This window comes from Athene cunicularia (genome assembly GCF_003259725.1).
Source record: "Athene cunicularia isolate RWA chromosome 20 unlocalized genomic scaffold, athCun1 chr20_part1, whole genome shotgun sequence".
Classification (NCBI taxonomy): Eukaryota; Metazoa; Chordata; class Aves; order Strigiformes; family Strigidae; genus Athene; species Athene cunicularia.
Window position 1 is genome coordinate 11,520,232 of NW_020799125.1, and position 21,910 is coordinate 11,542,141.

General features: G+C 49.9%; 1 protein-coding gene across 1 annotated transcript; it reads left to right on the top strand.

Moving 5' to 3' along the window:
- The first annotated feature begins 132 nt into the window (after positions 1-132).
- Positions 133-14,713, top strand: MYBL2 (MYB proto-oncogene like 2). The gene is made up of 13 exons (XM_026862070.1): positions 133-620; positions 1,771-1,842; positions 2,227-2,319; positions 4,057-4,277; positions 4,438-4,594; positions 5,370-5,639; positions 6,892-7,260; positions 8,879-9,018; positions 10,011-10,110; positions 10,710-10,823; positions 11,387-11,503; positions 11,716-11,862; positions 13,968-14,713. The coding sequence occupies exons 1-13, from the start codon at positions 366-368 to the stop codon at positions 14,094-14,096; spliced, it is 2,184 nt and encodes a 727-aa protein (XP_026717871.1). The 5' UTR covers positions 133-365; the 3' UTR covers positions 14,097-14,713.
- Positions 14,714-21,910: the final 7,197 nt, after the last annotated feature.

Below are 21,910 nucleotides of genomic sequence, written 5' to 3' on the forward strand. Positions count from 1 at the left end.
CCCCCGGGCTCCGCGGGCCCCTCTCTAAAGGCTTCTCCTGGCTCCCCGGCTCGGGAGCAGGGGGGTGACAGGGCTGGGCGGGGGGGTGATGTGCAGAGCCCCAGGGGGCTGCTCGCCCAGCACTCCCCAGCTGGCTGCTGGCTGCTTCCCGCATCCCTCTTCTTTACTCCAGCAATCCAGAGACTGGTGAGCGGTAAGGGGGGGGAAATGGGGCCAGTCCTTAGATTCAGTCCTCCCAGAGGGACAGGAAGGAACAGAAGTCAAGAGAAATGCTCTTTCTCCTGCTCTCAGCAGCATTAAAATTGCTTGAATGTACCGAGAGCCCAAAGCTGAGGGACTTCTTTAAATCTGGTGTGTCTGAGTGAATGTCTGTGAAGTGTTGGGGATCAGAGCTGGAAGAGAGTAGGTCTGGAGCTATTGCACAGTACATGTTGCTCTCGAGTGCTGCTCTGCATGGTGGAGGTTACTCCCTCTGCTGTGTTTTTATCAGAGGTGGAAATTACAATCTTTTTCTATTTATTTCTAGTGAGGAGCAGGATGAGCTGCATTACCAGGATACGGACTCAGATGTGCCGGAGCAGCGGGATGGCAGGTGCAAAGTCAAGTGGACACAAGAAGAGGTGAGTGACAGCCTGGCACTTGCTGAGAGCAGATGCTTTGGGGTAGGCCTCTGGCATGACACCCAGTGCTTGGGTGCCTCTGCCCCAGCTCTCACCTACTGGCCACGACACCGCCTACTGCTGTCTTGCTACTGGTGAAGACCATGTGTCTGTTTTGCTGATGTGAGCTGAGGCCTTAATGAGGCTGGGAGGTTCGGGGGAGTTTGAAGTGTAGCCTGGAGAGCAAGAGCTCCGAGCACTTTAGCTTAATCATGTGAGTCCTGAGCAAGGCATGTGCTGCCTGCAGTACGCTTGTGAGCAAAGAGGGGTTCTGGAGGATGGCTGACGCCTCAGCAATCTTAATTGCACAGTGGAACTGTCCTCCCTTTTCTCTAGCAAAAGCAGGGACTGTTGAGACTGTTGGGACCATGGCTTAGTCATCTTGACTGAGAGCCTGAAATTAGTTGGGAAATTGTATTCCCTTCTCCCAGTTCCTCCACCATTTTTGTTCTGTGTGAAAACTACAAGATGTCCTGTTTCCCCTGGGGTCTGAACACCAAGTAAGGTGGTCTTTGTGCTGGGATCAAAGCCTCGGGCTCATGTTGGGCAGGAAATTATTTCATGCTTCTGTTTGCCCTGCCAGTGCACACAGGCAAGTATGCCCGTAGCAGGCTCTTTTTATGAGCTGTAGGCTATAGCAGCGCTCATGAAGGAAATGCTGTAGAGCCCCATAACACTGGAAGACAGTAGACCATCAGGCTAGTGGTTAAACCAGTTGGCTTTCTTGGCCAGGGAAGAGCAGTGTGTGGGCTGTGGGAGATAGACCGTCTGGTCAGGGGTGTACTGGGGCTGGATCAGCAGGTAGCCTTGGCCACAGGGTTTGAACCAGACTATACTGGAACAGAGCTGAGTCCTTGTTTTCTACTTGCTGTATGAGTTTGCCCTAGTACAGAGCCCAGAACCAAACAGTCTGTTCCAGTTGGGTTCCAGGCACTGGAGTGCTGCTAAAGAACGGTGTGGGCTACCTTCCTCCCCTGAATGCAGAATGCCAAATAAACCTTCTTGACAGTTCAAAATACCTAGCTTGTTCTCTTGATGCCATCAGCCCAGGGGTGCCTGTGGGGTGTGTTGCCTCTGTGTATGTGAAAGTGGATGTCTTTGTTCTTTGCAGGATGAGCAGCTGAAGATGTTAGTAAGACATTATGGGCAGAATGACTGGAAGTTCCTGGCCAGTCACTTTCCTGTAAGTGACCCCTTGCCCAGCTGGGAATTCTAGTGTTTTCATGTCACTTCTTGTGCTCATTGCACTGGTTCTCTGTGTCTGTGCACCACCTTGCACAGTGGGGCTCTGTTCTGTGTCTGCAGCTCCAGGCTGTGAAGTGGTGCTTCTTTAGGGCAGGGAGACACCCTTGCACAGAGCATTTTCAAGGGTGAGTCTCTTGGAGCTGGGGTGAGAAATTGAGGCTCCTTTTGCTGTGCCCAGTGTCTTGGTCATAGTATGTATTCTCCATGTGCTTCTGCAGGTTTTTTGTGGGAGAGCCTGGTGTGGGGGGGACACAACTGCTATTGCTATAGGGGCTTTTGGAGCCTCGGGTCTAATACGTGGCTATTCTCATTCCTTTTCTAGAACCGCAGCGATCAGCAATGTCAGTACCGGTGGCTGAGAGTGTTGAATCCAGACTTGGTGAAGGGCCCTTGGACCAAAGAGGAGGACCAAAAGGTAAGTCAGGGCTGAGAGTATCTGAGTGTTGGACTGTAACTGTCTGCAGAGGACAGAGGTGTCAGACCCTTCTGTAAGCTGTGGGTAATTCTTTCCAGTGGTGGATACCTTGAGAGCAGCACTCTGACCTGTTCTGAGCAGCCTAATGCAGCCGCAGTTGTGATGTGCAGGAGTAGGTCCAGGCCTCTTCAGCTGAACACCTTCTCCCTTTCAGACAGTACTGCTACAGTAGGCTGCCAAGGGAGAGAGCAGTAAAGGGAATTAATTCATCTGCCTACTGGCAGATTTCCACCTGACCTGGCCATGTTGGACCAAAAAGAAAATAAAACTGGCATTTCCTGTGCCACAGTAGACAGACTGAAGTGAATGTCTGAGATCGGCTAGGTGAATCATGACTTCTGGGTGCCTGTTTCTCTGCTGATTCCAGAGTGAGCTGAGAGGGGCCAGCTCAGACATCTTGATGTGCTTAAGAAAAGCTGGAATGAATTCAACTTTTACCAAGGTTTTCCGCTGCAAAATGTCCTAGTTTGTCAATATTTTCTGCAATGCTTCTGCTCCTCCATTTCTTTCCCTTTTGGTCCCATTACAGGCTGTTACAGTCCTTTTCCCTCCCATCTGTGTCTTATGTCAAGCATGTCCTAAGGAAGCTTCTCACGATGTCCTTCCACCTTCGTACAGGAGAGCGGTTGCTGCCTGCTTTCCCCTTCCTTTGCATGTCCTGACTGCCAGCCCACCCATCCTGGCCAGGCTGGGCTCCAGCTTTCTCCTCCTGACACTGCACAGTCGTTTGCCCTGCAAGTGCTCCAGCTTCTTGGCCTGTGCCTGTTTGGTGTCCTTGGTCCATATGTGTGCTTGATAGTTATGAGTCTGCAGTAGGGACATTTGTTTTGGGCCAAGAGCACTGTGAGCATCACCTATCTACCCACACCTTTCAGCTGAGCACAGCTGGCCAGGATACAAATGCTCTTTGAAAACCTTCAGCCTCCTCTCTAAGATTTTGGTGGGCTGAACGTTGCAGGTAATAGATTGTTTCATTCTGACTATGCCGTGGACATACTCCAGGGGCTCAGAACAGATTCTGTGCCCAGAAGCATTTGCACTCAGCCTCGGGCAGAAATGACAAAGCCCTGGGTGAAGGGGAAGCAGCAAAGTGGATGGCTTTCAAGTGAATGTGGCTTGTTTATGCTTTGGAGCTCTGGCTGTGTGTCCTGGTACTAGTGGAGCATGGAGCAGCAGCCCTGGCATGCCCTTGGTGTAGCACACTGTTAAAGGGAGGCTGTGCCCAGCTGGCAGACCTGTGTGGAGCTGATGGACCTGGCCATGTGACAACAGTCCCCTTGGTAGGAGGCAAGGCAGAGGAGCCTTGGAGCATGTGGGAGTTGGCTCCTGCTCAGAAATGGATGGGCGTGTGTTTCTAAATCTGGGTCCCTCTGCTCCTGGTGCACAGGCCAGTTTCCACTCCATCTTCTGTGAGCTGTTGTCTGCATTCACGGGTGCCATGTGGCAAAATGTTTGCATGGAATCGGTTTCTTTCAGAAATTCAGCTGGATCATTGCTCCTGCAGGTGTTGGTACACCTGGTTGTCAGTGCTGGATCCCTCCAGCTCTTTTTCCTAAGGGGCTTTTCTCTGTCTGCCTTTACCTGGTCCCAAAAGAGGTGGAGAGCAAAGCCTGAAGGTGATTGTATTGACCTTCTCCTCTATTCCATTTCCTTATTTTCTTCCTGCTCTCTTCAAAGGTAATTGAACTGGTTAAAAAATATGGCACCAAACAATGGACCCTGATAGCCAAGCACCTGAAAGGGCGATTAGGGAAGCAGTGCCGGGAACGCTGGCATAACCACCTGAACCCTGAGGTGAAGAAGTCCTCATGGACAGAGGAGGAGGATCGCATCATTTTTGAGGCCCACAAGGTCCTGGGGAATCGTTGGGCAGAGATTGCCAAGCTGCTGCCTGGGAGGTAGGACCTCTTTGCTCACTGGTGTCTTCACAGCTGAGTGGCCTGTGCAGATGCATGTATTGGGCTCATAAGATGGGGCTAGAGAGTGTGTAGGAGTTGTTAGCTGTGCTTTAAAGCTGCTGTAAATGGTGATTTCTATTTCCTTCTGCTTTCTCTGCAGGACTGACAATGCTGTGAAGAATCACTGGAACTCCACCATCAAGCGGAAGGTGGACACTGGAGGCTTCCTCAGTGAAACTAAGGAGTCCAAGTCACTGTACTTCCTTGTGGAGGTGGATGACAAAGAGAGCCAAAGTCAAACGAGAGCTGAGAGCCAGGTACTGCACCAGCACATTTGTAGTGGGCAGCTGGGTCAGCCCCCTGCTCTGCTCATGCATATCAGCTGTTCATCCACCTTTCTGCTGCCTCTCGGGCTGCATTTGGCACACACAGCCAGGTGTCTACATAGATGGTCTGTGCCTTTCCCTAGCCTTCCCCAAGAGACTGACTGTTGGGGGATCTCTCCCTTCAGGAGCTAGAGGTGGAATGTGAGCCTGAGTGTGTTATCCAGGTGGAGGACAGCAGTCTGCTAGTACTATTATCTTGCCAATCTCATCTGTCTTGGAGACACACGATTTTTTTGGCTGTGTTGTGCTGTTGCTGGTGGGAGAAGGAGGCTGCTCCAGACAGTGTGGGGGCATGGTGAAGAGACATTGTGTCCCTTTCCTCCAAAAAAAAGAGGCAGGGAAAGCATACCCAGTTATTTTTTTAAGAAGAAAGCATGTAGTTTTCAAAGGCAGGCTCTTCAAAAGTAGGAAATGCAGAATAGTGTTAATCTGCTCAGCCTTTGTTCAACTTTCTCCTGGGATACCGTGAAGTGAAATCTTCAGTTAAACGGTCCTGTGCTCATAATATTGCATGGACTCCTGCTCAGGCAAGGATGGATGGGACAGAGCAGTGAGGGAGAACAAGGGTGTGAAAGAAACTGAATGGCAGGTAGGAGAGCAGGCACAGTTGAATGTATCTGGGGACCCTTGCTCTTTGTCCCCAGGACTTGACATTGTTCCCTTGGTTTCTACTAACGGCTGGATTTTTTTTGTTGTATGCGCAAAGAATGTCCTGCCAAACTGGCCAGTCGATATCTCTGAAATAAAGGAAGAGGATATCAGCGATGAGGAAGTGACGGGTGTACAGGAGTTACCCTCGGAGCTGCCAGCTGCTGAACTGGCAGAGCATAACACTGAGGGGACCCCAGATGATGCTGTGCCCGAGGATGCCTCTTCATTTGTCACATCACCATACAGATGGGTCGTTGAAGCTGCCAACTATTTGATCCCAACATCTGTGCCAGCCTTCAATGAAGCTCTGGATATGATTGAATCTGTAAGTAATAGGCCCTTGCTTCTCCAGCTAACGTAGGGAGACTGATCCCCAGCTTTTTCCCTTGAATGAACTTACTGGGTCCCCTTGCTCATCACCATGGGCATCTGGAGAAGGGCTAGGTCTGTCATTGGCTTGCAGCTTCCCACTGTCTCCTTTCCAGGTCTGGATTAGGCCTTTCCAGCTCTGCCAGTATTGTGCTGGGCTTGCAAATTCCCCTAGGCCCGTGTCCATGTGCATGGTCTCTGCTGGTGTGGGAGGCTGTAAATGCTGGCAAACCTGATCTCAAGCATTTCTGTATCAGCCAGTGTCTCCAGCTCTCCCTTTCATAATGATTTGGGCTCATGCTCATGGGCTTTCCTTCTCCTGTTACAGGATGGGATAGGACAGGATAGACTGGGAATAGGCCAGGCCCACTTTATGCAGGACAGACCCCTTCACACTGGGATGACCCCACCATTTGCATTTAGTGGAGGAAGCCTCACAGAAACTAGTAATTTTGGGCCAGTTGAGCAGTGCTGAGGTCCCCCGGGTGACAGGCATGCCAGAGTGGGAGGCTGGCTGGAATCAACAAAGCACTTTGCTGCCATCAGAAGAAAATGTCTCTGTAGCCCCTAGCTTGCCTGAGGAGCTTATGAGCTGATTATCCACGAAGGATCCACTTTGCATGTGTATAGGAGGACAGAGAGTCTGTGCCCAAGGCTTAACAGCCCATCTGTGGGCCCTTAGGGGCCCGCTTGTATGGTACTTTGGGTATTGGTGGGGTTGAGCTACCGATCTGTGAACTAGTCTGATTATTTTTAGTCTTCAGCAGTGCACATTACAGCAAAACCCCGGTGTCCAGCTGTACTGATGTGCCCAAGACTGTGGTTTGGTGTTGGTTGACAGTCACTTCATTCAGCCCCTGTTCCCAGACCTATCCCCAGCTGCTTTTTTTGTCCCCTCTTCACGGGGGTGCAGCTGTTTGTGCAGCTGTGCTGTGAACTGAACTGGGAAACCAACCTTACATAAATAGAAAAGTCTGCCCTATGCACAAGCAGCAGCTTTCAGCTGCATCACTTCCCTGGTCTGGTTCTCAGCTGTGCTGGCAGCAGAGGGGAGGAGGACTTTTCCCCTCCTTAGCCAGGCTCCTTGAAAAGCTAGTGCAATCTCACAGATCCATGTATTTCACCCCCCAGTTCATATCTGCATCTGTACCGGTCAGCTGCTCAGTTTTCCTTCCTGAGCTGCTTCTGACTGTTTCCCTTGTGTGCAGGACCCCGATGGTTGGTGTGATTTGACCCAGTTTGACCTGCCTGAGGAACCCTCTGCCGGCAGCAGCAGTAGCAGCAGCAGCCCAGTGAGGCAAAACCCCCTGCCCAATGTGACCGAGTACCGCCTGGATGGCCACACCATCTCCGACCTAAGCAAGAGCAGCAAGGGAGAGCTCATCCCCATCTCTCCGCATGCAGAGGTGAGCTTTGGCACGCCGCCCTCTGTGCTGAAGAGGCAGAAGAAGAGGAAGATCTCCCTCTCCCCCGTCACGGAGAGTGCCACCAGCACCAGCCTTTCCTTCCTTGACTCCTGCAACAGCATGACACCTAAGAGCACCCCTGTCAAGACACTGCCCTTCTCTCCATCTCAGGTACAGAGCAGTGGCAGAGCATGGGCTGTGCTCCTCCACTTGGGCTTGGTCGTGAGCTAATAAACATGTTACTGCTCCATCTACTTGCTTTAATGCCAAGTATTCCCATCAGTTCTGCCAGCTTTGTGTTTCTCCTCCCTTGAATGAGGCAGCACCAGTTCAGGGGGTGTTTCTTTGTTAAAACAAGGCACAGAGCTGGGTTCTGGCACTGCTTGTCTTCAGCTCTGCCCTTCCTGTGGAAGCAGCAGCCTGTGTCTGCCTCTGGGAGTGCTTGCAGTGTTGGGGAAGCCCAGCTACCCTGTGTGGTGGGCAGGGTACTTGCCCAGTCTGAGGAAGGCCATGCCTGCCTGCTGCAGGATCACTGGAGAGCATGCTGCTTCTGTCCCCAGGGCATTGCTGCCCCAGCTGTGGGTAGCACCGTGGCAGCAGTGAAAAGTGGCTTTCTCTATTCATTTCCAGTTGAAAATTCATTTCCAAGTCACACAGGCAGGCTTGGCAGCACACACCTTGTGCAGATCTCTGAGTTGCTGTGCTTGGGAAAACACTCCTGGGCTTGTCTTTGTTGCAAAAGGGACTTGGTATCTCTCAGCCTTTGTGATTACTCCTACAGTGTCCACACATGTCTGCACACAGGGTCTCCAACATACATTACCTTGGAGCTCTGTGGTGTGGTGGAGTTCTGTCTGTGAAACAGAATAAAGGTTGCTGCATTGCAGTGTCCCCACTGTTCCCACAGCTGCTCTGTTGTTCAGACCCTGTCAACTTGTGCCTTTTAGGCCTTTATTTCTGCTGGTTTTGCAGCCCTGGGTGGCATGTGGGAGAGCACCACAGGGCAGTAACACTCAGGTTCAGGTGGACCTTGAATGCAAGGCCAGCAAGAACTGGGAAATCAAAGCAGTGCCTGAAATGTGCAGCTAGCTCTACAGAGTGTAAAAGGCTGGAAGGCCAGGATTGATTGTGAGAAGGCAAATGGCCTGCCCTGCCTTTTGAGATGAGCTTGAACCATCAGTGAGTGTAACACACACAGCTCTTCGCTCTTGATAGGTTCTTGGGTACAAACCTCGTTCCTTGTGAGAGTAAAGTTGTCCCTTATTAGCTGTTATGAAGTAAAATCCTAACAAACAGTTTGACATTTTCTCACAGACATTTTCTTCACAGGCTGAAGACAGATCAATGCAAAATCTGTTAACTTGTATGCTGTTGTTACATGGACTTCTCTCACCTTTGCCAGCCTGAGGTTGGAATAGACCTTTGGTGGGCTGGCATTACCTCCTTCACCATTTTGTTTGGCTTTATCTGGACCAGTGCAAGGAGAGGCTTCTCTCCCACCTTATAGCTGCTTGTAGACGTATCACCTCCTCCCTTAGGGGAAGTGAATAATCTTTATAGATGTGAGGCACCTGGCAACTTTCACGTGTGTGTCTATGTGCAAGACTGTATAAGTCTGTAACAGTCATTGTGATTTATACTGGAACAGATACTCTTGTGCCCTTGGTATGGGAGGATTGTCCCTACTTTAAACTTTTCCTCATATTTAGGAAAAAGTAATGATTTGTGATACTATGCTGGATGCTTGAGACTGAGTGTCTTCTCTTTCTTTCTTTCCTGTGCTGTGCAGTTCTTAAACTTTTGGACCAAACAGGATACACTAGAACTGGAGAACCCGTCTCTGACCTCCACGCCTGTGTGCAGTCAGAAGGTGATTGTCACCACCCCTCTGCACAGGGACAAGACCCCTCTGCTCCAGAAGAACTCTGCGTAAGTCCTTTCTGCCCCCTCCTCCCCTGTCCCCACCTGAGCAGCGTTCTTTTCCACACAGGAGTCTGGTCCAATTCAAACACACTGCCCCCAATACTTGCAGTGGCACTACTGAGAGAGGGACAGGACAGGCTGTGGATTTCCTTAAATCAGTGTTTTCCCCCAAAGGCAGCTCCTCTCTGAGCTGCAGGGAGCAAGTGTCCAGGCTGATTTGGGCCACAGCCAAGTGACCACTGTTGTGTTCAGCTGCTGGGTGGGCTGTTGCCTTCTGTGCATATCTTTGGGAAACGTTGCTGTTCTGTGACCCCTGTGCAACAGAAAAGGGATTGATTTCCTCAACAAGAGCTGCTCAGATCCATTCCTTTAGCTCTGCACCCTCTGCTTTGCCTGACCTGAGGGGCAGTGTGGCGTGATGATTACTCGAGGCACTGTACCAGGCAGATCAGGAGGACTGGTCCGCACAGGGAATGTTTTGCTGGTGGGCTGAAGCTGCACAGTGTTTGGGGTTTCTGGCTGTGCTAGCAAAACTGCTCTGTTGGCACAGTCCAGAGCAGCTGCCCTGTCCAGGCAGCGTGAGCTGGCTTGGCCGCTCAAAGTGCGTTTGCACCCAGGGCTTCTGCTGGTCCAGCTGTGTCTGTCACAAGCCCAGGCTGGGCCTGAGCAGATCTGTCAGCAGAAGCATTGCAGGGTAGGGCTGGCCTGCAGAGCTGTATGTTGCCTGTGTCAGGAGGCTGTGCTGCTTTCTGACAAGGGTGCTTGGTAGCTGCCAAGGTGAAGCAGTATAGCTGGCACATCTGAAGGGTGTTTTCCCTGCTAAAGGGTCTTCCATGCCTGTTTGCCCTGCTCACACCCCAGGAACAGTCTAGCCAGGCAGGTGGTGGTTGCTGCTGCTACGTGAGACTCATGCTTGTGTAATGAGAGGTCTTGTAAGGACTTGGGTTACTTTGTGTGGCTTACAGCATGTCTGATGCTTTCCCACTCTCCGCTGCCAGGTTTGTTACACCAGATCAGAAGTATGTGGTGGACAACACTCCGCACACCCCCACGCCTTTCAAAAATGCCCTGGAGAAATATGGACCAATTAGGCCTCTGGTAAGTGTTGGGCAGGTCTGCTGCTTGCTAGTGGCAGAAGCATAATGAGTGTAATGGAGTAGGTGGCAGCAGAGCTGTGAGCCAACTGTTACCTGTGCCTTAGCAAAGTACAGTTTATAAGTGCCAGGCTGAGATGGGAGGGTTGAAGGGGACCTTGTCATGGTAAGTAGCCACAGAACTTCTAGCTTCTCTCTAAACCAGCTAGAAATGCCAAAATCTGTCATTGAATCAGGCTGCAGTGCTTGGCTACTGATGACATTGAGGAAAACCAAGGAAGCTGTCTTATCTAGGCATCCCTGAAGAACTGCAAGCGTTGTGGAGATGGCAGTTTCCAGTATCCCAGGCTTTTTGTGCATACTGGTCTCTTGATGGCACATTTGAGGTTCAGCTGATAAGAGCTTCTCATGCCTGGAGATCCTGTAAATCTGTCAGGCTAGCAGAAACATATTTTTTCTAGCTGGGAAGTAAATAGGTAACTTTTGTGTGTCTTCCCACTGGGCTCCCTGACCCCATTATCCTTTGAGGGAAATACTCAGGAGTCTGCCCAGCATACAGATTTTGACTGTCTTGTGTGCTTTCTCCTGATTTTTTCACACCAGCCCCAGACTCCTCACCTGGAAGAAGACTTGAAAGAGGTGCTCCGAAGTGAAGCTGGCATTGAACTTATCATAGAGGATGATGTGAAGCCTGAGAAACAAAAGAGGAAACAAGGGGTGAGCTGATTTTGCATCTAGCACCTGCTGCTGAGCTGCCCTCTGCTATGAAGTGGTGTTTTGGCTGGTTTTATTAATGCTACTGTTGATGACAAAAGCTTTTTGGCCTGTGGCTGTTGTCTTTTAATCGGCAAGAGGTGCCTGAGGTTAAGGCCTGTGTAAAATACTGCCAGCTGTATCCTGGTTTATGCTGAACTCTGGGCATGGAAGGAGATGCTGTGTCCCTATCCTACAGGAGAGACCCCATGGCACACTCAGATCATCTGTGGCATTTTGGGCTCCCAGCAGGCTGTGGGCTGGTATGCAGAGTCTTGTGTTGGTTGCCCTGTTGGCTTTCCTTTCCTATTGAAAGGGACTTTGTCTTCTAAACTGGATTTTTGTGCCAAGAGGAGAGCACTGGAAGCTGCTGTGCCCTGTGGTGAGGAGGGCTGCAGCATACCTTCTTCCTGGGGTGCTGCTGCAATGCACACCTGGGGCAGTGTGGGCTTGGTGTGCCCTGGGCTCTTGAGATGGCAGTTCACTGCATTGATTCATGCTGACACTTGTTCTTCGGTGTCCCCCAGCTGCGCAGGAGTCCCATCAAGAAGGTCCGGAAGTCTCTGGCCCTGGATATTGTGGATGAAGATATGACACAGAATATACCTGCCCTCCCCAAGACTGTCTGTTTCAAAAGAGCCCAGGTGAGGGGTGCTGTGCTCAGAGCAGGGGCAGAGCTGGCTTCTGCTCCAAAGAAACTGCACAGAGCAGTGGTGGCAGCTTTGCAACTTGCAGCTGCTCTTGTGGATGTGGATGAAGGGATGGATTTGTTACCTGGCCTTTTGGCCAGGCCAAGTATCAGCACCATTAGAGCTTGTTTCCTTATAAGTTGTGGGGTCTTTTTTCCCCTTTGCAGCCTGTGAATTTCCTGTCAAGGTCCCTGAACCTTTCCTCCTCAAGCAGGAAGAACAGCAGCAGTTTGCTCAACAGAGCCTTCGTGCAAGTGCAGCCAGAGAAAATGTCCTACAGGAAAATGCCGAGTCATTTCAGACCACCAGCACCGGTGAGCCCTGCAGCCACTGCTCTCCCAGTCAGGAGGTTAGATGGTAGTTCAGCCCTTGTCCCTCCTTGGGAGGAGGAGTGAGGGGAGGAAGCTCTGTACACTCCTGCATAGGTATCCATATGCTGTTGGGGTTGTCTTTGCACCAAGGTTTGGAGATACTGAGCCAAGGGTGTTGCACTACGGCTTCCTTCTGTCTCTTTGTAAACTTGCCCTTCTGCTGGGGCTCAAAGCCCTGTAGTTGATCAGAGCTGTGGCCTGCTTAGCATGTTTGGCCCTGGATTTCCTCATGGGAATCTGCATCCTGTCCCAATCCATCAGGGAATTTGGTTGATTGATCCAGCAGTGAAGTAAACATTCCTTTTTCCAGTGAGCACTCCTTGGGTGGACCACAGTAGGCTCATCTTTTTTGTTTCTGTGGGCATGGCAAGTCTGAAGGGTTGTATAAATGCTAACCAGAAAGGTATTTCCCACCCCTGTGATTTTAGGTGTTTCTAGGTTGTGGTGAAGGCTGTGTGCCATAGACAGCATAGGCTGGCTTTATCCTGCTTTTCACCTGAATGCGTGGCAGTACAGAGCCCCAGTTGACCATGTGCCACCCTGTAGCTTGTGGTGAGGTTGGTGCTGTTACAGCTACTCTGTTCCTCAGCTCCACACAGTTGTGTCTGGGTTGTGCTGGAGTCACAGCAGCCTACAAATGCCCTCTGGGGCATAGCAGTTTCTTGTTCTCTTTTTAATTTAAAATCTTCACCACTTGGTATGTTTGCAGGTAGAGCACGTTAGTAGGGAGATATCCTTGCTTTGTGAGGCAGTGTGGCTTAGAGAAGGGCATTTGGACCATGATTTTGCAGGTATTTGCTGAGTCACAGGAGCTTTGATAGCTTGAATAAGGAGGGAAATATATGCTTTCCCTGGTGGGGAGTGAAACTGCAACTGGGGGCCTAGTGTGGGGGTGTTTTCACATCGCAGGAAAAGCCCAGGGTGCAGTATTGTCTTCGCTGAGGAGCCTTGGCTCAGTCTTCATGAAACACTGCAGCAAGGGAGATTGTGTCTGTCCCTGGATTAGAGCTGTCTGTTGTGAAAGCTCTTTCTGACAAATAAGTACTCCTCAGCCAGAGTAATTCCTTCCCCTTCTCAAAATAAATGCTACTTAACCACTTCCATTTCTCTTCCTGTCCTAGGCAGGGTCATATTGCTCTGAGAGCTAATAGATCCATATAAATAAAGCTTTGGGAGTGACTTGAAGGTGACAGTAAGGCAGCTTGTGTGGTGTGCAGTGAAATCCCATTGCCCAAAGACAGCAGAGCTGTCTGTGGTGTTTCTGGGCTCCTGGTGTTGCTAGCAGTGGCAGTAATTTATTAAGGAAGCTCACCTAGCTGTGAGCTGAACCTCAGTCAGCCCCAGAGCCGTGCTCTGGCTGCGTGGAAGGTTGTTACTGTGAGCCCATGCTGAAGCTTGAGCTCTGGCTCTTTGTGGTGCATCTGAATGGGTCTTTCCACTGTGTATCTCTTGGCTGCATTTATCAAAGGATTTGCAGGGGTTTTCTTGGAGTGTAAAAGCAGCTCATGAGTGCCCTTTCTGCACGCAGTGACTGAAGCACACCTGACTTTTCAGCTGAGACCCTGCTGAAACTGAAGGCACCAGATTTGTTAAGGATGGGCTCTGACAAATCTAGATCTGGGACTGAGCAGCTCCTGTAGGAATTGAACTGGTTGGGAATAAACCCCAAAACTGTTCTTGAATTCTTCCTATCCCTCTGGAATCTCTTCAGCACAAGGAGCCTTAGTGGGTTTATGCTTTGGGGTTTTTGTCTCAAGGCAAGTAAGGGTTGTCCTGAAGTGGATCATTCACCTGGGAAACTGCTGAACAGAACCCTCCTTTGCTAGAAACAACCTGCTCAGCTGTGATGAGTAAAACTGGTGCTCTGGAAGTTCTTCCTGGTTTCCAGATGGGTGCTCCTAAGTCCAAAGATTTATTTCCCTTTATTTCCCAAAAACTAGCAGATAGTTGTTAGTTTTATTTATTTTTGCAGTCTTTCAAAACAGGATGTCAACACTGTGTCTTCTCCCTTACCTGTGTTGCACACATGCTTTCTTTTCCTTCTGTAGATGACCAGAGCTTGGAAAGCGGTAGCCTGTGGTGGAACCCGAGACCAACTCTTCATGCAGGAGAAAGCTCGACAGTTTTTGGGCATGCTGAAACAGAGTCACACATCAAGGACCTTAATCTTATCATGAAGGATTGTTTGCCTTTCTTTTCTATTTTATTTTTAAGAATTTTTTTATAAGTGGAGGGGAGGGGGAACCACAGGAAACAATCACCTCTGCCAGGCCTTACTGTGTGGGGATGTATTTTTTTTCCTTCTGTTCCCAGGTAGATCTATATTGTAATAAATTGGGCTAACTGCTGGCTAATGTGTGGAATGCAAGTTTTAGGATCATTATGGAAAGGCAAACAAGGGAAGCTAACAGCAAGACCTCTCTCTGCAAGACCCGAGTTCTGCAAAAGTAGAAGCATGCAGCCACGTTCCACCTTGGAGCAGTGTGTGGAGACATCTCGCAGCCTGCCTGGATCTTGTGTGGCTCCTCTGGTACCTCGGGAATGGCTTTTGCAAAGGTTCCTGTATGTCTTGCATCTCTCCTTCTGGCTTTCCCAGGAGATGGAGCAGTTCCCCCTTCACTCTAGGAGGAGGGAGGGTGTTGTGCACTTGGAGACGTGCTTTGGGGTGACCCGTGTTCGGAGCCGGCCCCTTGCTCGCTGTGGGGCTGTTTTGTACTGCCATGCTGCAGAAGGGGGGCGGTGGGCGCCTCTCCCCAGGGCTGTGCTCCTTCAATAAACAATGGTGCTAACATCACCCTGTCTCTCGGACTCTGACTCTACCTGGGGCCTCGCAGCGCTGTGTTGGGGTGGTGAGTGCAGCAAAGCACTGGTTTTCATGTGGGATCTTTTCTTTCTTGGCAAGTTGTTGAATTCCCGTTAGCCTCTTGGCATGAGCAGAAGGGATGATTTCTCCCCTACCATTAGTGTACTTTTATCAGCTGTTTAATAACGATTGTAGCTACTTTCTGGGAAGGTGCCACAGTGTGTTTGAGCTTAGTGTGGTTGAGATCTCTGCAAAACTGCCGGAGTGGATGGAGGCGGCAGCAGGCAGCGGGCTGGAAGCACCAGGAGGGTGATATAGCAGAGCCTCGTCCTTCCTTTGGAGGCCAAAGCTGCATCTGTGTAGCTGTTCCAGTGCAGTGTCAGTAGTACAGTGTCCTGTTTTGACAGAGACAAGGATGAAATGTGGCAATTGTAGCAACATATTAACTTTGCGATTGGAAAGGTGCTGGAAAAACAAGAGCAGCTCAGCAGTTGGACCAGCACATGAACAGCTCTTTGAGCTGTGTTGGGGGCTGTGCTGTGGTGTGCTGGCCTTTGCAAGCCGCCAAAGCCATCGTGGCAGATCTGCCTCTGGCTGGGGATAGCCACACAGCAGAGGTGTGGGGAGGAGGGGTTCTGTGCACTCCTGTGCCTTTTAATGGGGTCACTGTCTCCAGTCCCTTTTCAGGGTGGAAAAACAGCAAGGCTCTATAAATCTCATTTCAGGTTGTGGCTTGCATTGGAAATAGTCAAAAAATCCTTACTGACAAACTTGTTAATAAAACCTTGGATCCTGGGAAATGAGGCAGTTTTAGAAACCCAGCTCATTTTTCATTTCTACAAGCTTGGGGCCAAAGCGAATCCATGAAGTCATTTTTATTTCTGTTTCTCAGTGCTGCAATGTTTGCTTTGGAGAGACGGTTGGGACCACTTGTCTGAAAGCCTGGCTCTAGCTGCTTCCATTCTGTTGTTATTTTAAGAGAAAATGTCATAAAACCATCCCTCTCTGCTTGGGTGTTAGTGGGCTCGGCTGTTCCTGTGCTGGGTGACTATGAAACCAAGCCCAGAATTGGATTTCTTTCCCAGAGTCAACATGAGCTGGGAGTCCTGAGCAGGCAAGAGTCTGCTGGAAAATAAATTGGTGCGTGAGCCTGGCACATAAGTTTGGGAGCTGCCCCTAAATTAAGCGATTATGAGGCTGAGAAGTATTAACTGCTGGTCTGGTGCTGTAATCCTGCATTGCAGAGTGATTATTAAGAAAGATTGAGGGGCAGAAAATTGTCAAGGAAAATGAGCAAGGCCTAGCATAGTTAATGAGTAAAAAGACAATTAGCTTTTAATTGGCAAATGAAGCTCCTTCTTGTGTGGACGTTACCAGCCTGGCTGTCCTGGGGCTAAGGAGTAGGCACTGCTCTGCAGGTGAGGAAAAAAGACCCCACTTGCTCATTTTTCTGTTAGTTTGAATACTCTGCTTTATTTCCAGTAAAAACCTTGTAGAGGTTGAACTTCATGCTGGCTGTGGAGTCCCTGGACTGGAGCTGGAGAACCTGGGAGGGAGTTTTGCTGGAGACTCCCCTCAGTCCAGGGCTCTGTGTCCCTGGCTGTTGTCCCTTTGAAGCCTCTGCAGTAACAGAGCCCTCGCAGGCTGCAGAACCCTCAGTCACAGCGATACCTGGAAATTTAATTTAGCTTTAAGCGAAAGACCGGATGAAAGAGTCCCAGGAGCCTCTGCTGTGTGGGAGAGGAATCCCCTCCCATGGCCTAGCTTGCTGGAAAGCTGTGGAAACCCCAGGTTGCTGCTTTATTTTAAAATTTGTATTTGCTTTTGCCATTTTGCATTCCTCAGCAGAGCAGATGACCCTTTCTTTGAATCCAGGCATGGAAAAAAGATTGATTTTTATCAGGGATAAGGGGGGAATAACAGAGTTGGAGCTCCTGAATGATGGCAGCGCTCTGACTACAAGCAGGACGTTGCTTCCAGCTGGGACAAGCCCTGGAAAAGCTAGGGAGAGCAAAAATAATGGGGTAAGGAAAAAAGAGGACACCCAGGGTTTTTTATTGGCAGGCTTCCTTCAGGATGGAGCTGGGTGTGGTACCTGGTGAGGCAGAGCAGTGCTGAGCTCGCACAGCTCCACGGCTGCAGCATGGGAGCTGCTCTATGTCCCTCAAAGGGCTGGACTTGTTCCTGATGGTTGCAGGGATTTCACAGTCCTATCTTGTTCTCACAGCTGATTTGGCTCAAGCACTGTGCAAACAGTGGGTTGCTCACAGGGGGCTTTGTGGCAGGACACTTGGTGGGGAGAGCCAGCCCTGCATGTAGCCGCGGAGGGCTGCAAATGGTGAATCAAGTATTTTTTCCTATTTTGGGTATTTCCTGTAACTTAAGGGAAAGAAAACTGGTGTACCCTGTTCCCTGGCTCGCCCACAGACCGGCCCTGGCAAAGCCAGCTTGTTGCCTGCTCCCACGCAGAGCTTGTGCGGGTGCAGCTGCGCTGGCCAGGCAGGCAGGAGACCTGCGAACCTGGGCGCAATTACTGGCATGGCCCAAACTCACCCTGCTGGCCTTGCTGACACGCAGTACTTAACTAATATGATGGCACAGAGCAAAGTAAATTGCAGAGCATAAAACGATGAATAATTGCTTGGCGGTGGTACAGAGGTTTGAGACTGAGCACAAGCTGTCGCTGCCTGGTGTTCCCACAAAAGTACGGTGAGGCTGTGATGCACAGAGAGTGTCTGGAGGGTCTGTCCTCCCGGGGCAGCGCTGGGATCCCGGGGTACTGCAGGGCTGTTGGCTGCACTGGGGACACCTCGGCTCGGTTCAGGAGCTGTCCCCACTCCTCGGCGTGCTGCTCCATCCCAGCTCTCCTGCCTTCCCACACCGGGCAGCGTGCCTCCTCTGGGGCTGTGGGTGCGCTCTGTTGGGGAGGAAAAAAAGATGAATTTCCCATTGGTGACTAAACTTGTTTACACCTTGATGATATTTCACAAGTGCTATCACAGCTTGGTGCAGGAAGAGAGGCTGTCAGACCCCGTGTTGAATGCTGTGAGGGGTGCAAAGGGATGCTGAGGTCGGGGTGGGCATCTGGGGCTTCTGCTTTGACAAAAAATGCTTTGACCCTGGGGATTACTCAGAGCAGCAAAGTGCCTCCTCTCCTGCCTTTGCTTGTATTTATTGAGCAATTTCTAAGCACTAACTTTGTAAAATTTCCCATGTGCTTTGTTTGACACTAACCTGTGGCTTTAGAGGTTTAGGAAATTAAAAGGACAATTTTAGCCTGGTAGATACATGCTGAGGATTAGCTGAGCAGCTCCTGGATTTTACAAGAGATGAAGACCACTTGTGTTTAAGAGCTGGCTGCAGCTGGACAGGAAACTAATTGTGCTTTGGAAACTTAAAATCCACCCCTTGTTTCTGGAGCGAGGAAACTGCAATTCTTCATCTCTGCCAGTACACAATAATAAAAGATTAAAATATGATACAAGGTCAGGGAAAACAGTTTGCTGTGGAAACCAAAGGGTTCGGAGTGAGGAAATGAATGTTTCTATTTGGAAAACATTAGAAAAGAGAAATTTCAGGGAGTTAAAACCCCCGTTGTGAAAAGACTCAGCAGAACTGCTCCAGGGACCAGCACAGGCTCATCATCTCCCCTTGCCACAGGCTTGTACGTGCACAGCTGGCAGTGGTCAAAATCATCACCTGAGGCATATGTGACCTAGTGACCTAATAGCTTGTGAAAGGCAAACTTTATAGGGGTTTTTATTTGTAAATCCATTAGGGTGTTTGTTTTTTTCAGAATACTAAACAGATGTGGTAGGGAAATAAATAGAAGTTGCATTCCTAATTTTTCTAGGTGTTGGGTTTTTTTGGTTCATTGGTCTTGGAAATCTCACCCAAAACTTCATCTTCAAGTGAGGTAGCCAGCCCAGGGGAAGGGATGCCTTGCATCTCCGTTCTACAGAGATACCTATTAAGGTACAATTTTTTTTTTTTTTGGTGCAGATGCGCTGTGCTCAGTCCTGAGTTTGGCCAGGGCACTGAGCTGCACCTGAGCCTGTCCATCGGGGAAGGGAGAGCCCAGCGCCCAGCTGTGCTTTGGACAAAGATCCAGGGCAGTGTCTTGCTTTGCAGGGGAAGATGCTCCATCGCATTGCGCTGAGGTTTGCCACCACTCTGCGGGTGAGCAAAGGCACCTTCCTGCTCCCCTCCTCACTTCAGCAGCCAGAACTCGAGTGCAAAGTCTGGTGCATAGACTGTGTTTTTATGGTCCTGTGTTTGCAAAGCTGTGACAGCAGCCGTGCTGGCGTGAGCAGCTGGGGATGGTGCTGCCAAGTGCCTCTGTCAGGGGAGACTGCTGGTCTTTTAAAAACTCTGCTATCAAATTAGAATCTGCAGCCCTGTAAAAATAAAGCCTGTTATCTGTAATTGTGCAGCAGGTAATGAGTATCAAAATTAGTGTCAGATCTGCCCAAAAGGACAAAATTACAGGGGGAGAAATTTAGATTCAATTCTGCTGATGTACTTGTCTATTCCCAGGGTTGGTGTAAATCGAGGTTTGAATTAAGACAAAACAGCCCCAGCTGATGTTTGTCTGCCGTTTCTCAGGCCTTGCAGAAGCAGACGAACACAAAATTGTTATTTTCTCTAACTTCTGCTGAGTTTTCTTTACAGATTAATTTCTGCCAAACAATCCCTGCAGCCACGGCTCTCTGGAGCCCTCCCCGTCGTGGGGCTGTATCCTGCCCCCTGCTCCCTCCCGCTTTGTGCTCCTGGGCTGCCCTGGCAGAGGGAAGGAGTGAAATGCCTGTCTTACCTCTCCTGCAAAACCAACCCTGCTCTGCCCTTAGGGGAGCACACAGCATCCTTCCCTTCTGAGGAAGAAATTTTTTTTTCCCCCTTCTCCTGATGTCATGTATCTTTTTTTAGAAAGCTGTGATAAGTACCACGCTGTGGAAACACAGCCGGATTAACACCCAGTTTTACACGCCAGACCCATGTTGAGCCAGGAGATCATTTTGTCCCTTATTAGAGTTATTTCTGGTTTGAAGGCTTATTCCCGGCTCCCGCCACTAAGGGGGGGTGTTGCCACGCCGCAGAGCCGGGCCCCTTCCTCCGGAGTGAAGGACTCGGCGCAGCATCACCCAGGGGGGGTGCAAGTACCCTCTGTTTGATATCAGAGTGGGGGGTGACACAAATTTCAGATTCGTCTTGGACACTGAGGGCAAATATCCTTCCATTGTCCCCTTTCCTGCTACAGGGACGAGTGGATCAATAAAAGAACAAATGCTCCAAAGCCTGTTGTGGCAGTGATCCATCCCCACTTGGAGAAGAGAGTTAAAACTGATCCTGAGGGCAGTTCAGGATCTCTGCTTTTGGGAGCTTTCGTGTGGTCTGATGCTCATGTCATAACTTATGTGGTCAAGTTGATCTCAAGGTTATTTCCCTGCCCTGTGAGATGCACTAGATATGTATATGCAATTCAACTCTTCCCCTTGTTAGGATGTCTGTCCCTTTGCCTATGAAATGCAGATAAACCCACTCATCTGATTATTTTTTTTTACCTCTCCCTGTAAAGGGTTTTGGGATTTACAGATGCCAAACATGCTTGTTTATGGCTTGCTGGTGTTAGAATTGTGAGTTTTTGTTAAAAATATATTCTGTTTTCAGTTTCTTATTTCATTTCAAATGTCATCCTTTTTCTCTTCTTCCAGGGCCACCCAGGAATTTTATTCACACAATTGGAATGAGCTGCAAAAGGGATAAAGATCATTCATGGGAACCTCGAAAGAATTGTCTGAGCTCTATGAAATAAAGATTAAAAATAAAACAGGTAGGTGAAGCACAGGCTCCAGCACGAACATCTTATAAATACTTGTCCGTGAAACTGAGAGCTATTCCCACCGTGCCGGGCGGTCTGTGCGGGAAGGAGCTGCTGTATCCATCTCGCAAGTGGATAAATGGGAGCACAGCCCGAGGGCAGGAAAATACAGCAGGTTAGAAAATCTGCCAGCTCTTTGTGAAATATGTTTCTGCTGCTTCCCCCCCCCATGTAAATGGGACAGGTGAGCGCTGCCAGGGGTTATTTTAAAGTTGGTATGTGTGAGTGGTGGCACCAGCAGAAGCCCCCAGCTCCTGGGGAAGGTGAGGTGGGAGAAAGAGCCGTAATCTCATGCTGCCTTCAAGCACGACCTTCTGGTGCTTTGGATGCTGGTGTAAAATTGAGGGTTATGATGATCGCTGCTGCACTGTGTGAACCGGAGACCTTGGTGGTGGTTGGGTTTCTGTGTTGGATTTTGCCCTGGGGCTGCTGGTGTTTATGGGTTGGCTGGTTGCACCTGGCTTGCTTTTGGGTCTGAGCACCCAGAGGCTTTTTAACAGTTGTGAACTGGTGAGCAGACCTGGCAGGGCTCCAGCTTGCCTTTCCCTTCACTGCACCTGGCAACCCACTGTCCAAAGACCTGGGTCTGATCACTTCCAACCTTCGTCCTGTGCCTGGGCTGGTGTTTATGGATCTTGTTTCATCCCATCTCATCAACAATATTCTTATAAAGCACTTTCCTACAGACCAGTTTTACCAGTATTTTCCAGATCAAACCCAGCCAGATCCCACTGTCCCACACTCCTGCATCCACACCCCCTCCGGCATGGTGAGCAGCAGTGCCTGCTCGAGTTCTCAGCCTTGGTCTTGTCCCTGTAGTTCTATTTAAGAAACTGTTCCAGCTCTGTTTTGAACTTAAGCCAAAGAAAATTTTGTGGAAGGTGTGAGGTTACTTTGCAAGGGTTGACCCAATTTATACACAAGGATTTTGTCTTGCAACCTGATAAGAGTCCTGTAGCCCAGCACCTCTTGTCCTCCTGCAGGGAGCTCCTCTAGCTCCAGAGGTCTTGGTTGTTGGGGCTCAGTGGCAGCCCCAGCTGATCTGCTGAGAGCCCAGGGCTCTCCCTGCCTGCTCAGCCTCTCCCAGTCTGTAAAACTGTGGCTGAATCAGGTTTGTTCCTCTTTGGAAGCCAAATCTCCCCCTGCCATGTACACACATCCATGCATCCCTGTAAAAAATGTCAGGACCTGCAATTCAGTGCAGATGTGATGCAGCAGCTCCTATGTGTTTCCCTAGATAAGCAGGAGAGGCAGTCAGAGATTTGAGCGCTGCCTAAGCACAGGTTTGGGAGATGGGATAACCCCAGTGT

Excerpts from the sequence above, each read along its gene's own strand:
- MYBL2 (XM_026862070.1), top strand. The coding sequence starts at position 366 with ATGTCTGTGAAGTGTTGGGGATCAGAGCTGGAAGAGAGTAGGTCTGGA. Across the intron at positions 5,640-6,891 it reads CTCTGGATATGATTGAATCT|GACCCCGATGGTTGGTGTGA; the intron begins GTAAGTAATAGG and ends CCTTGTGTGCAG. Across the intron at positions 7,261-8,878 it reads TGCCCTTCTCTCCATCTCAG|TTCTTAAACTTTTGGACCAA; the intron begins GTACAGAGCAGT and ends TGTGCTGTGCAG.